This window comes from Citrus clementina, unplaced genomic scaffold, assembly GCF_000493195.1.
Source record: "Citrus clementina cultivar Clemenules unplaced genomic scaffold, Citrus_clementina_v1.0 scaffold_4, whole genome shotgun sequence".
In the NCBI taxonomy this organism is placed as follows: Eukaryota; Viridiplantae; Streptophyta; class Magnoliopsida; order Sapindales; family Rutaceae; genus Citrus; species Citrus x clementina.
The window spans coordinates 1,058,284-1,072,955 of record NW_006262274.1 but is presented as its reverse complement, the minus strand read 5'-3'; the positions used below and the strand labels follow the sequence as shown (position 1 = coordinate 1,072,955).

General features: G+C 37.0%; 3 protein-coding genes and 1 pseudogene across 3 annotated transcripts; 1 reads left to right on the top strand and 3 right to left on the bottom strand.

Annotated features, from left to right (window-relative positions):
* Window positions 1–1,981: 1,981 nt before the first annotated feature.
* On the top strand, window positions 1,982–2,885 carry LOC18043417 (pleckstrin homology domain-containing protein 1). Its single transcript, XM_006435645.2, has one exon. The coding sequence runs from the start codon at window positions 2,165–2,167 to the stop codon at window positions 2,594–2,596; it is 432 nt and encodes a 143-aa protein (XP_006435708.1). The 5' UTR covers window positions 1,982–2,164; the 3' UTR covers window positions 2,597–2,885.
* A 1,698-nt stretch (window positions 2,886–4,583) lies between these two features.
* On the bottom strand, window positions 4,584–5,910 carry LOC18043416 (annotated as a pseudogene).
* A 1,083-nt stretch (window positions 5,911–6,993) lies between these two features.
* LOC112099283 (putative receptor-like protein kinase At3g47110) lies at window positions 6,994–8,855 on the bottom strand. The gene is made up of 2 exons (XM_024186586.1): window positions 8,712–8,855; window positions 6,994–7,790 (listed from the first exon to the last, which is right to left on the bottom strand). The coding sequence occupies exons 1-2, from the start codon at window positions 8,844–8,846 to the stop codon at window positions 7,491–7,493; spliced, it is 435 nt and encodes a 144-aa protein (XP_024042354.1). The 5' UTR covers window positions 8,847–8,855; the 3' UTR covers window positions 6,994–7,490.
* A 1,443-nt stretch (window positions 8,856–10,298) lies between these two features.
* Window positions 10,299–14,152, bottom strand: LOC18043414 (anthranilate synthase alpha subunit 1, chloroplastic). The gene is made up of 11 exons (XM_006435642.2): window positions 13,833–14,152; window positions 13,505–13,689; window positions 13,217–13,406; window positions 12,886–13,037; window positions 12,381–12,496; window positions 11,938–12,184; window positions 11,809–11,865; window positions 11,506–11,658; window positions 11,300–11,380; window positions 10,803–10,889; window positions 10,299–10,706 (listed from the first exon to the last, which is right to left on the bottom strand). The coding sequence occupies exons 1-11, from the start codon at window positions 14,041–14,043 to the stop codon at window positions 10,386–10,388; spliced, it is 1,800 nt and encodes a 599-aa protein (XP_006435705.1). The 5' UTR covers window positions 14,044–14,152; the 3' UTR covers window positions 10,299–10,385.
* Window positions 14,153–14,672: the final 520 nt, after the last annotated feature.

The following is a 14,672-nucleotide window of genomic DNA, read 5'->3' as shown; positions in this document are numbered from 1 at the left end:
ACCCCAAACCGTGCTCAGCAGGCAAAGAGGTAAATTTAAGTGCTTCAGATTTCCACTTATTGTTGTGCTTTAAATGAATTTACTTAATGATTTTTACTTTTCTTAATTTCGTTATTTTTTTGAAGAGAAAAAAAGTTTAGCGAGATGTATTTTCTTTTATTAATTTGATATATCTAAACAAAATGTTCCATTTGCCTTTTTTTAAAAAAAAAAAATTATCGTCGTATAAAATCGTTTGTCATAAACAACCATGGTCGAAAAATTACTCCGTTACACTTGGAAAGTTATGTGAAATCTATAAAAATATTTTTGAACTAGTGAATCTTTTTAATTATTAAGCACGATTCTGCTCTTTGAGCGGCAACTCACCTCTTGTCATTTTTTTTTCCTATTACAGCCAATAGAGATAACTAGCAAAGTCTTAAAAAATCTGTAAGTTGCTGTGGAGGAATGAGGTTCTGATAGAAGGCTTGTAGCTAGATATGCTCTATTGCATATCTAGTCGCTTGTTATTAAGAAAAATTAATGTATGAATTTTGAATACTTGTAGTATTTGCTAACAGTGCAAGAAGGGATCTGTAAAATTTATTTGCTTATGAAGAAGCATAGTTTTTCCATCAATTATAGTAATTTATTTAGCTGCGCAAGATTTAATTTCGATTAAAATTGGATTTTTAGGGAGCCTGTGAAATCTGTGTATAGAGAAACATACATATCAGATATTTTGAGATTTTGATTCTTTGAAATGAATTCGACGAAGACTCGACTCGCGAGTGTGTTGTGCATCAGGTCCATAATGTTACGCCATGTGGCTCAACGACCCTTTATGGAGACTTTTTACATTCCCCTTCCACCGAGTGATTGCTTAATGCTTCGGGATATTCGCGAACGATCTGGGCTTTTTCTCGCGCGACTTCTGATTTTAGCATCCTAATTTGGGCAGTCCGCAACACTAAAATATGAGCAATTGGCCGAGTGGTGAGGTGGCGTCGTCGTCATCTTATTTACGAAATATGAGTAAAATAAATATTTTTAAATAATAAGTGAGAGTAAAAAATTTAAATAGTACTTTATAAGATTCAATATAAATCTATCTTAATAATTATTTATTATAAATATCAACAGTTGTCTATTGTAATATTATTAATAATTAAACAAAATAAAAGTATCTCTCCACAAACGATTTATTGTAATAATAATAATAATAATAAAATCCAATCATAATTTAATAATTTAAAAAATTAAAATTTAATAATTTAATATATAATTTAAAAATTCAATAATTTACGTAATAATATCAAATAAAATTCAATCATAATTTAACAATGAATAATTCAACATGAATAACATACAAATAATCTCATAAATCTACAAATAAAATTTATTTTTTCATTTTTTATTTCATTTTTAATGTATATTTTTAATTTAAAATAAAATTTAATAATTTACCTAATAATACCAAATAAAATTCAATCATAATCCAATAATTAATAATTCAACATAAATAAGATACAACATCATAAATTTACAAATAAAATTTAATTTTTTTATTTAATTTTGAATTTAAAATAAAATTCAATAATTTACATCATAATACCAAATAAAATTCAATCATAATCCAACAATTAATAATTCAACATGAATAACATACAACAACATAATAAATCTACAAATAAAATTTATTTTTAATTTTTAATATATTTTTAATTTAATTTGTAATTTAAAATAAAATTTATCCAGATCCAGATATCTAGTTTTTCGGATTCACTTACATCCGGATCTGGATCTTCCGCATCTTTGCGGATCTGGGCTGAATCCGGATTTATTTGACCTCTCTATACTTAGCAACCTTTTTTATGTCAACATATTATTATTATTGTTGTTGTTGATATTATTCTATTGACGCAAAAATAAACAACTTTCTACGTGATATATTTAAAAAAAATGAAAATACAAAAAAAAATAAAAATAAAAATATCTTTAGAAGAAAACAAAAGAGGAGAGGGCCAGCCGGACAGATAGTATCACAGCATAGTGAGCCTCATCATCATCATCATCATCATCATCATCATCATGATGTCCTATTAGGCTTCTATACATATGCGCACGACGGAACGAGAGGACGAAACGATTCAATTTGAAGCCAGCAAGTGATTTGACACAAATGGGTAGCCTCTGGCGAGCCATATCGGGCCAAACAAACCAGCTCAGCGACTACGACAGCACTGAGTTCTGGTCAAACCCCGAACGGTCCGGCTGGTTGACCAAACAAGGCGAGTACATAAAAACTTGGCGTCGCCGTTGGTTCGTTTTAAAACAAGGCAAGCTCTTTTGGTTCAAAGAATCTACTGTCACCCGCGCCTCCAAGCCACGTGGCGTTATTCCAGTGGCCTCCTGCCTCACCGTCAAGGGAGCCGAAGATGTGTTGAATAAACAGTACGCTTTTGAGCTGAGTACGAGGACTGAGACGATGTACTTCATCGCTGATTCCGAGAAGGAGAAAGAGGACTGGATCAACTCCATCGGACGCTCCATAGTGCAGCACTCCAGGTCGGTTACTGATTCCGAGATCGTTGATTACGATAGCAAGCGGTGATGACGATTGATGATAAACTACAGGTTTGAATCATTTGTGCCACGTGGCAACGTGTGGTGAATAATTCCTTGTTTGCTTTGTATATTGTGATGCTTAAATTAGTGTGTATTAGTTTGTTAGGGCTTCCGCGGTGTATGTTCTGATGCTTACTTTGCCACATGAAAATGCTTATAAATTGAAATCAATTTTTGGTTTTTGTTATGGAATTCGTGAGAAACTGATGTTGATTGATGTAATTGTTGGTAACGTAATCGTCTCGTGAATTTGTATTGATTGCTTCTTGTTTGAACGTGGACTTGATTTCTGCTGAGATTGTCTTGAATTAGTGAGCTGGTTGATTGAATTAGAAGATTGGATTTTGTCATTCATCTTGAAATTTCGAGCACTGGTAAATAAGCTTGCGGACTGCAAAAGTAATCATTGTTTTTTGATTGATAAACAATGAATTGGCTTGTAGAAAGGGAGAGAGTTAAATAAAAACTGAAGAAGGCCACAATTTCTACATCCTCTATTCTTGGTGGTTATTATGTGCTAAATTTGGTTCATTGATACCTCAGATTATATATAGCCCTATTGTTGGTGAGAATGTCGTTCAAAATGTAGGACCTTTATTACGTTTCTTATTCCTGTTCATTCTCTTTGTCTTTCTTTTGAACATGAAAGTTCAACTTCTAACTCTCTGTTAAATCGCTTATGCATCATTCTCTCATGCATCCTTCCGGCAATACAAGGGGATCCACTATGTCCATCACTTGGCCAATCAATGCCATTTTGGTGAATTTGGGTGAGGTTCAGGTTGTTCTTAAACATGCATTTGCTCGTCAATTCTCTGTAAACATTATGAAGAGAAGTATCTCACAATTGCATGCATCTCCCCAAAAAGTAAGCTATCAACACTGCTGTATTTTGTGTATAGTGGATTAAGTTGTTTAGTCATTTTCTTTTATTATTATTTTTTTAACTGACCAATCAGTTCTTAGAGGTATGCAAAGTTTGTAACTTTGTATCTCTATAGAATGGGAACAAATCAACTACTCCCTTATCATCACTGAGTTAAATAGTTTGTTCAGCAAATCACTGGGAAATTCAAATTTTTCATCAGGGAGACCATTGTTGATTTTGAGCCAACTAGGGATTATTGGTGTTGACAATGAGAATGAAGTACTGGAGTGCTTTATCAACATGAATGGCATTGTTTAATGTCCAAAAAAGCCGAGACATCCTGATTAGTGTTCATTATCTGGAACTTGTTTTGGGTTGACCAATTTTATAGATTTCCTGGTGAATAAATTTGTGGTTTAGATCCTAAAATCATTAGTTTGATAATCCACCCTTAAGCAGATATATTTTCCAGAGATTCCTATGGAAGATGTTTGCAATTGGTAATGAAGCTCTTTAAAGTTCCTCTTAGGTAAAGACCGGACATTTTCATTACCATGGCTGGTTTACTTTGGTACAAGATACCTTTGTCAGTCATAGCTACCAACAAGTATCCAATTGGCTTCTCATAAAGCATCAGTCGCTTTAAGAATCTGCAGTTAAAAGCTTTATCCGAGGGTTGAATAAGGAGAAGTATTATTTTTACTTGTTTCTCTAGTGGCAGGGAATAAAGACACTTGCTAACAAAGCAAGGTGAACTGTTGACAGAATTCAGGGATTTGCCCATGAAGCTTTTTGTTTCCAACGAGAGAAATGATATTAGCATCTTTTGATATGCCAATTTCAGGTAAACAATAGCTCATGGATAAAAAGAGTCAATTTTATTGCGCAAAAGAGCTCTCCAGGATGCCCCAATTTCGCCCTTGAGAATCCAGCTCCTTGGGTTATATAACCAAATGAATAATAGGCTGTAAAATGTAAGTTTGATTCATAAACATCCTTCTAATCAATTAGAAGGAAAGACTGAACCGGTTATTCTGTAGATAGTCAAACTTTGATGTTACCCAAAAAAAAAATAAAAAAAATTAGTATAAAGTAAAAAGGAAAGTGAGGATTTCACAAAGATAAGGAAGAGTCAGAAAAAAAAAAGGTATTAAATGATTTTATTTAGAGCAATAAAAATAATTTAGCTGAGAGGTCCATGTTCCTTCATTAGTTAGTTGCATTCTTTCTTATTCGCCTCTCCCCGTTAATGCGTACACCAAGCAGCACTTCCTTAATGACATTCATCTCCATCACCATCTCTCTTACGCCCATTCGTTCATTGGGTGTTTCTGTTAAAGAAGCAATTCCAATTCTGCCAAGTGAAGTCAAGCATTCCCTTATTTTGGCTTTCATGCATGGCTCATCTTCGGCATCTTTGTCAACTCCTTGTAGCAGACGAGAATATACAAGCTCCATCACTCTCTCTGGCAATGCCATCTTACAGAAATTGTGCAGGCTTAGGCAGTCTGCAAACATTTCATCTGTCGGTCTCTTTCCTGTCATTATCTCTAGCAGAAGGATTCCGCAGCTGTAACCCTTCCCCTTGTGTTGATAACGAGCCACCCATTCCATATTCTATAAAATTATAACAAAAAATAATTATCCTTTTTATGGTTCATGATTAAATCTGATAAAATAACTTGATATTTTTTGGAAGTGAAAGACAAGAATGGACTCACCAGGAGGCACATAACCTATTGAACCCCAGACTGCAGCTGAATTGCTCTGCCCCTTCATGGGATTAGTGACGTTCGTAGGAAGGAACCTGGCCAAACCGAAATCTCCCACATAAGCAGTCATGTCATAATCAAGAAGAACATTGCTTGGCTTTTAATCACAATGAACAATTGGTGTTTCTCAATGGTGATGAAGATAATCCAAAAGCAGCGACAATATCTACAGCTATCTTAAGCCCTTCTGCGAGGTCTAGTCTCCTTGTAGCTTCATTTGGATGCAACCAACTTTCTAAGCTTCCGCTGGGCATGAACTCAAAAGCAAGAGCTTTGAAGTCATTGCCTCCAGAATCCATGCTTGAACCTGCAGTGATTATTTTGAGAAGATTTCAGTGCCTGGTCTTCCGCAGAGCTTCATATTCTGCAATAAAGCTTCTGGAAGCTCCTATCCTTTCAAGATTGAATACCTTGACTGCTACAGGCTTTTGATCCTGGAGTAGCTTTCCCTTGTTCTCACAAAGCCGAAGAGAAACCATCAGTAGCTCTAAGAAGCTCATCATAAGGGATCCTCAAGAATTCTTCTCCCAGGGATGACCGTAGAGATGGTCTTCTTGGCTTTCTTTTCTGAAAGAATCCAACCGAAAGCATAATTAGAAATATCAAACAGACACCCCCACAAACTATTATAAGAATAAATTTTGGTACCGAGATGATGGATCTGCTTCTTAGAACTCTCAATGGCACAGGATAGTAAACGCAATTCTGGAACACCACCACAGAGCTTCCCGTTTCCAACAATCGAAATCACACTAGTGTTGGTGAAAACACTCATTGATGGCAACTGGCCCTCAAAGTTATTGAAGGACAAGTTCAAATTCTCAAGAAAAGGAAGAGTCTCTAGCTCTTTTGGAATTGTGCCAGACAAGTTGTTGTGAGAAAGATTCAAATCTATGGTTCCTTTGAAGGAACCAAAAAAGGAGGAATTCTTCCTTGAAACATGTTACCACCAAGAAGAAGATGTTCAAATTTCGAACGATTTCCAAGAGTGATTGGAATTTCACCTGATAACATGTGCTCAGAAAAATCCAGTTCCTGTGTATTACTCAATGAACCGACCTCTAGTGGGAGAGAACCATTAAAATTGTTGTGAGCAAAGTCGATGGAAGATAAAGTGGAGAAAAGGCCAGATGGTTTAGGAATTGAACCGCCAAGTTGGTTGCAAGAGAGATTAAGAATCTGCAGGCTTGTGAGGTTCTCCAGGCTTTCGGGAATGTTTCCTGTCAAGTTGTTCTCGGCCAAATTCAATTGAAAAGAGTAAAGTGAGGTTGCCAATGGATTCTGGGATGGAAGAAGAGAGTTTATTTCTGTTGAAAACTAATTGTTGCAAGTTTTGAAGCTTCCCTATACTAAATGGGATAGAACCTGAGAGACAGTTCCTATCTAAGCCAAGTTGAATTAGGTTGAAATACTTAGGCATGCCAGCAGGGATGTCGCCAGCAAATTGATTTCCTCCGGCGTCCAGAATTCTTAGTTTAGTTGAGAGATTGGTAAAGGAATCTGGTAAACGCCGCCAAAACCATTGTCACTTAGTGCCATTATTCTTAAATTGGTGCAATTAGTTAAAGATTCAATAAAACTCAGGTCGCCAGCATCCCCAGTGCCTAAATTATTAGAAGCAAATTCAGCCACCTTAGACTTGTCATTCTTCTTCCGAGATCAAAAGTAACTGGCACCGAAAGTCTGCTCTCAGTGATGTCAAGAAGTATCATTCTAGATGCATTGGAGAAAGAAGCTGGAAAATTCCAGTGAATTGATTTCCTCCAACGAAATATAACAAATGCTCGGGAGTGCCAGGCCTATATCCCAGGGCAGACCCATTTTTAAGTGGTTATCTGGAATGATTAAATCTGTGTGAGAGGAATTTTATAGATTGAAGAAGGGACTGTTGCAGAGATATTGCTTAGACCACTTCCAAAGTATTCCAAGTTTGTGAAATGACCAATAGAATCGGGAATGTCTCCTTCAAGGTTATTTGTCCCAGAGAAAGAAGCGTGAGAAAAGATGAGTTACCAAGAGATGGAGGGATGATTCCATGCAGATTGTTGGAGAACAGAGATAGGTAAGTGAGCTTGGAAGTTGCTGGAATTTCGCCAACAAGATCGTTGAAATTTAAATCAATGACTCTTAACGTCTCAGCAGCGCGACAAGTGGCTTGGAATTTCACCCTGTACAGTACTGTTACCGAAGTTTAGATTCTGTAGACGAAACAAGTTACCAATTTCCTGTGGGACATTACCCTAAAACTGATTGTCCTGAGGGTAAATTGATCTGAGGAAGGTCAAATTGCGGATGAAGGGTGATATAGAACCTGCCAGTTTTTGAGACCTTAAGTTCAACTCTACATCTCTCCAGTCCCGGCTGCTGCGTTTTACTCCCTGCCACTCGCATAGATGAACAGAATCATTCCATGAGCTCAGAATTCCAAGAGGATCTTCTGTAATAAAATCCTTGAATGCCAGCAAAGCAATCTTGTCAGTCTCATTACTACATGTACTCGTGGCATTAGCAACAGTGGAAAGAGAAGCTGCCAAGCAAAGCTGCGAGATAATAAGCACAATAAAATTTATTCCGATTACAAGAGAAGGCCACATTATGCTTGTCATGCTGGTAATTTCGCCTTCATTTCAGGCTAAAGAGGAGAGTGCGACGACATTAAGAGTTCCATCACTTTAATATATCATGCAAACAAAGCCGAAAAATTGTTAAATAAACAATGACATAATATGTCAAATCTCTTCTCTAATTTTCAACCCTTATATCAACTATTATAAAGGAGTTATTACCTCAACTATTATTGTGTTGCGTCCACATTCAAATACAGTTGGCAATTATTATTTCTTCACATGCCAGTATGTCTAGGAATTGTTATCCATTATCCTGCTGCCATTTTATATGATTATTTTTAATGAAATATTTTGTATCTCTCTCTGTTTCTGTTCAGACAAACAAATCTCCATCTAATCTGATGAATCGAACATGTCATGTTGTTACATGTTCATTTGGGTGCGACTGCAGTACATCCATCTCATTTTTTTGTTACATGCAACTATATTATTAACGAATGATTGATTAGGGACAACAAAACACTTGTTACGGACGCACGATGCACTGTTACAGGACCCCTGTTCATTATAATTCAAGCAATGAAAGAGCGAATTCCGATGCGAGCAATTTACTCACAATTGAATAGGTAACAATAACAATAGTCTTTTAAAGAGACATTTTGTCAAACACATTCAAAACCCACATTTACATGAAATTGAAAAATCACGAGAGATAGATAATTTGTTATAAAAACAAAAAACAAAAAAAGGCTTGAAGCGCTTTCCTTTAGCAGTTTTCTTGTCACCGCGTCCACAATAAACTGATTACGCGGCAAATGAATTAATTGGTTAATTTAAATTAATGTTTATTATTTATAAAAGAGATTAAAGTTTGAGATTGGATTAATTCATTACTTGATGGAGGCGAAGGGAACGAGACTGAAGAGGCAGGATTTGAGATCGAAACCGAAACGACGTCGGATTGAGAAAAACTGAGAGTTTGTGATCGCATAGGAGGTGCTCTTGGAATAACTGCCCGACTGCCGCCATATTATTCTGTTTTGTCTAAGTCTCGAAGGGACAATGACGACGGGGGCGCGGACACTTTTGATTAGTACAACTGAACCTTTCAAGAACGGCAGTTGGGCTGGGCTGGCAACGTACAATCGGAGCTCTACACAATTAACCACGCAAAACCAGGAGAAATGGGCCTATAGTTCGGCCGAATTTGCTTCACTCTTGGGCCTTATTTCTAACCAACTCTCACCATATTAATTATTATTATTTTCCAGCCTTACTCTCACCGTACAATCGGAATGGGCAAAACTTAACTTAATTAGTTAATTTTTTTAACTCCCCTTCTCTCTACGATTTGATTTTAAAACTACACAGTCAAACACTTAGATAGTTATTTTTATTTTTATTTAATTTTTTTGGTTTCAGAAATCCTCAATTCGTTTTGAATTATTACAATTTGTAAAATACCTACAATCTGAATTTTACTCCAAGGATAAACGAGGAAAATAATTCATCCCTTTAAAATTTGAGGAAACCCCCCATTCGAGCTTGAGCCCCACATCATCAAGCACATGCGTTACCACCGGCCTTCAGACGTCTACGACTTGAATCAACTAAAGTTGTAATTTTGACATTTTTTTTTATTACATGAGACTATTGCTCAAATTACAACTCATATTACATAAGATTATAATTGATATTTACAAATCAGACTATTAATGAGACCAACTTACATCAACTATGACTGATATTTACAAATCAGACTATTACTAGGACCAACTTACATCAATGCTAATAGAGCTCTGCCCAGATTTTAACCCTTACAAATATTCAAGGGATGTCTATTTCTCACTCTTGGATAATGGAGAAGACTACCTTCACTTAATTAACAGACTATTACTGGGACCAATTTACATCAATGCTAATGGAGCTCTATCCAGATTTTAACCCTCACAAATATTCAAGAAATGTCCACTCCTCACTCTTGGGTAAGGAAGAAAACTACATTCACTCAATTTTAATTGAGGAAGAAAATACCCCTAAATACATTTGTGAGGGTTCGAACCGCTACCCTCCAACTTGGAGGGCAAAGCCGAGTGGCTGTCATTTTGACATTGAAATTAGAAAATCTCAATAAAATACACAGAAGTAATCCCCCCCCCCCCCCCCCCCCCCAAAAAAGTAATAATGAAAAAAATCATAATTTGCAAATAAATATAACAGTTATATAAATACAAGACACAGGTTACAAATACAAGACACAGGTTACAGATGTTGATTAGGCACACAAATTGAGACGATGGAACAGACATAAATTACAGTTGCTTCTTTTTTTTTTTCCCCTTTTGTTTATTGCGTTATTTAATTTATTTATTCATACTTTTTTTTTCTCTAAATCCTATCGGAGCAACTCAACTCCCCTTCAAACTTCTTTTTTTTTTTCCCCCTTTTGTTTATTGCGTTATTTAATTTATTTATTCATACTTTTTTTTTCTCTAAATCCTATCGGAGCAACTCAACTCCCCTTCAAACTTCAAAGGAGTTTCAAATTCCAAGACATCAGCTACTTGATTATTTAATAAACGCTGACTCAGCCAAGTCGATGGCTCGGGCAAGTCCGGCAGCCTTGTTCTGGCACTCACGGTGCTCGTCATCTGGATCACTATCAGCGACGATGCCAGCTCCAGCTTGAAGGTAAGCCACCCATTCCCGGCGCTTCCTGGCATCCTTGTACAAGTACATTGTGTCATAACGTGTACCGGTTTGGAACACCATGGTCCTTAGAGCCAGGGCAATGTCCATATCTCCAGTAAAGGAAACACCGCCAAACCCACCACTGTAGGGGCCACGTCTATTTACCTCCAACTCGTCAATTAACTCCATTGCTTTCACCTGTTTCATAATGCCAATAATGATCAGACAAACATTAACTAGCAACGATCCGCAGATCTAGTTGATTGAAAAAGAAATAATGCAGAGAGTTCCAACCTTTGGTGCTCCACTAACGGTTCCAACAGGCAGTGCAGCACGCAGGGCATCCCAGCAACTGAGACGATCTTGCAACTCACCCGTAATCTGAAAAAAGGCCGAATCAATGGCTTTGGTGAGCACTGAATGTGGATTTGGTTCTGTATGGCTTAATGTGTAAGTTTGGATATTGTTTAAAAGCTAGGAAGGGAGAAAAGAACTCAAATTGCCATTTGGTGACAAAACAGCATTCAAATCCCACACCTAACCAAAAATGCATGACTAAACTAATACAAGGCATGGGGTATGTTGGGCCTCCACTGCAAGCCAACAAGTATTAAGTTTAAAAAGTCCGCACATAATCTAACTTATCCATTACAATAAATATATTCCCCATATGTGCTGCGAATTTGAATGTTGACAGAATCCTGAGGCTATGTTTTCCCAGATCTACAATCCTTTTCGAGAAAAGGACAAGTATAGGTACTCGTTTATAGGCTTCCAGTTTAGATGCTAACCGTGGAGCTTATGTGCATTACGTGCGAATACCGTTCAACATTCATCAGCTTTTCCACTTTCACAGAACCAGATCTTGCAACCTACATCAACATAAAGGTTATTAAAAACACTTTATGAACCTATGTCGCAGAAATCATATCGGCCATCATTAGAAAACACAGAAGATGATAACATCCACAAATACAATGAATCATTTCAGAAATACCTTTCCAACATCATTCCGGCCCAAATCAACCAGCATAACATGCTCTGCACATTGCTTTGCATCCTTTAGCAACTGTGTTTCCAACATCTCATCTTCTTCGGTCGTCCTCCCTCTTCGAACTGTTCCGGCCAAAGGTCGATTCACGATCTTGTTCTGTTACAACAATGCAAAAATAAGCAACCATGCTGATGATTGTTCAAAAAGTAGATAACCAACGAATTTAAATGTTTACAGCCAAACTTTACTTTTCTAGTAATTTCTAGAAAGCCTAAGTAATTTAAATTGATAATAATCAAAGTTTACCTTCTTTACTCGAGTAAGAATTTCTGGACTTGAAGCTACCAGAATACACCCTCTTGCCTGATAAAAAGAATATTGATATCAGAAAGTGCAACAAAAAATTATACTAATTCCAGATGGTACTGTGCATACTTGCAAGTAAGTCATATATGGACTCGGATTCACAACTCTCAGTGCTCTATAAACTTCAAATGGATCAGCAAAAGTTCGACGTTCAAAACGTTGGCTAAGTACAATTTGAAAGATATCCCCGGCCTGAATATGTTCCTTTGCCTCTAGTACAGCATTTTTGTATGCTTCGCTTGTCATGTTTGACTTTTTTAATGGAGGACCAAAATGATGAGTGTGTAAATCTATGGAACCTGGGGCGAGCCTTGGCCTAAGAATCAACAATCAAGCCAAAAAATAATGAATCTCTTTGCTTTTTTGCGAGCCTTGGCCTAAGAATCAACAATCAAGCCAAAATATAATGAATCTCTTTGCTTTTTTTAAAAAAAAAAAAAAAAACTCAAACGTGTAATGACTTTCTCCAAAACCAATATAAAAGTACACAAAATTACTACGAATTAACTCACAAGTCAATATCCTGTACTCTGGCCACCAGTTTCTCCAAGTGTTCCAATCCCTCAGCATATGCTTTCTGGACAGAGGAGTGTTGATCCAGCCTCACCCAATGAATTACATATACTTTCTGAGGAGGGGAAAAAAAAAACAATTCAGATAAAGCTCTATAACAGCTTCTAACAAAACCAATTTTACGAATTGAATGCCAGCTACTTAGTTGGTAAAACCTCTTTAGTTGAGACAAGAGGTCTAGGGGTTCAAACCCCTGGTGGGGGGGGAATTTAATTACCAAATATACAATTTGCAAAATGAAATTCTGGCATATAGTTACTTTGTTTGGGAAGTTGATTGACAGACAAAAGCCCAATTTCAACCATGTGCATGTTGAACATCATCCTTTTTTTCTCTCAAGAGAGAAGGGCAAGTCACAATCAAAACTAACAAACATTTAATGAAGTAGTTTGCTTTACCTAAAATTTGAGTAGTGGAAATGTTGATGGACATTTAAAGACTAACCTTCTCCACGTGGTCAAAGACAAGCACATCATTATAGAGGCCCAGATGTATATCTGCAAGACTTCTATCATCATGTGGTGCCTTTGAGAAAGGTAGCTTTTTCTTCTCCACATAGCGAACGGTATCATACGAGAAATAACCAACCCAACCACCTATTCATAAAAATAGAGAATCTAAAGTAAGAAAGAAGTAAACAGCATAATAAACATTCCACAATTTCAGCAAATTTAAGCAGCCGACTACAAGATGCCAACATCAATTCAACTTATTCCTTATTTCAATCCATAAAATTAACTTCAAAACAAGTAATATATCAGCAAAATTTAATTACCGCAAAAAGCTTCAGGAAGTTCGTCGATTATTTGAGGCTTCCAATCCTCGGAAATTTTTCTGGGAATCTCCATCGGATCATCAACAACCTCCTCGACTAAGCTCCCTTTCTCATGATCCATTATTGTAACATTATTATCTTTCACGATAACTTCCATCACAGGCTGAGCTCCAACCACACTATACCTCCCCTGAATAATCATCCAATCCAATTCAATTTCATAACTGAAAAAAAAAAAGCATAAATCATGACTACCCAGATACTGAAACAAAAGAAAGAGTCACTTACAACATTTGAAACCCGAACACCGGGCTCCACTGATTCAAATAAAAAACTCGGAGCCTCTCTGTCATCTTCTTGAACCAAACACCGATATGCAACCACCGGAGTAAGGTGGTCCGAGAATATGCAACGGTATAAGGGTACCAAATTTGCCCTTTTGGAAGCTTCACTAAATCCTAATGCATCACTCGCTACACAAAAAAAAAAAAACAAAAAAAGATTAAGAAAAGAAAAAACAGTTTCTTGACACTAAAAATAATAGCACGCATTATTTTCATCTTACTTTCTCGCATTTTCTCAGTGACCGAACAGTGAGCAGAAACACTTCATTTACCTAACTTAGTAGCAGTGGCGGTGGCGGTGCTGGTGGTGGTGGTGGTCTGGCGAGAAACGCAGCACTTGACTGTACTGAAAGTTGCTGCGGACTTGGGGAGGTTAATGCGGGTGACGGTGACCGGAACAAGAGACAGCCGGTGACTGGGTGGGACCAAGCGGTTGGAGAAGCTTAGGGATTGCATTGATGTTGCCGCTGCGCCTGCATTCATCGCTACAAGAACAAATAAATAACTCAAAAATCGATAGCGTCAGTCTCCGGTTGAAGCTCAAAACAAAAGATTATGGATTTTGTTTTTGGCCTCTCGGTGTCTTTGCTCTTTGAGCTCGCCACAGGACGTTATATATAGAGTGAAGGTGAAGACAGCGTAGGCCAAATGCCGCCGGCAAATCATGTGGCCACGTAATTTAATTTTGATAACTCAATTACCGTTTTGTCCTTCTGTCACTTATTGAAAAGTATTAAGTTTGACAAGTAAAATCGGGGATTTTAAGTCTGGTGAGGTGGCTCTTAATTATATGCCAGTGTGATAGATTATGAGGAGCCCACAGTTCATTTAAACACTAGACTTCAAATGATTTCGTGATAAATTATTTTAGGGTGCGGTTGATAGTATTATTTTTCGGTCACTGTTTATTTTACATCTTTTTTAGGGAGAATGCTAAGGTACAGACTCTGTACCTTACAGCACCCACACAAAATGTCCGTGGGCCCCACTTGGGCCCACTTTTCATTTTACTGTGCAAGGGTGGCTGTAAGGTGCAGAATCTGTAAGTTAGCCTCCCTCCTTTTTTAGAAGAAAGATGATTTTTTGATGTGACATTCTCAAAAATGAAAATA

Coding starts and splice junctions, on each gene's coding strand:
- LOC18043417 (XM_006435645.2), top strand. CDS start 2,165: ATGGGTAGCCTCTGGCGAGCCATATCGGGCCAAACAAACCAGCTCAGC.
- LOC18043414 (XM_006435642.2), bottom strand. CDS start 14,043: ATGAATGCAGGCGCAGCGGCAACATCAATGCAATCCCTAAGCTTCTCC. Junction 13,038..13,216: donor ACTTCCTGAAGCTTTTTGCG/GTAATTAAATTT, acceptor TTTTATGAATAG/GTGGTTGGGTTGGTTATTTC. Junction 12,185..12,380: donor AGAGTACAGGATATTGACTT/GTGAGTTAATTC, acceptor GTTGATTCTTAG/GCCAAGGCTCGCCCCAGGTT.
- LOC112099283 (XM_024186586.1), bottom strand. CDS start 8,846: ATGGCGGCAGTCGGGCAGTTATTCCAAGAGCACCTCCTATGCGATCAC. Junction 7,791..8,711: donor GTTCCCTTCGCCTCCATCAA/GTAATGAATTAA, acceptor ATTATCTCGCAG/CTTTGCTTGGCAGCTTCTCT.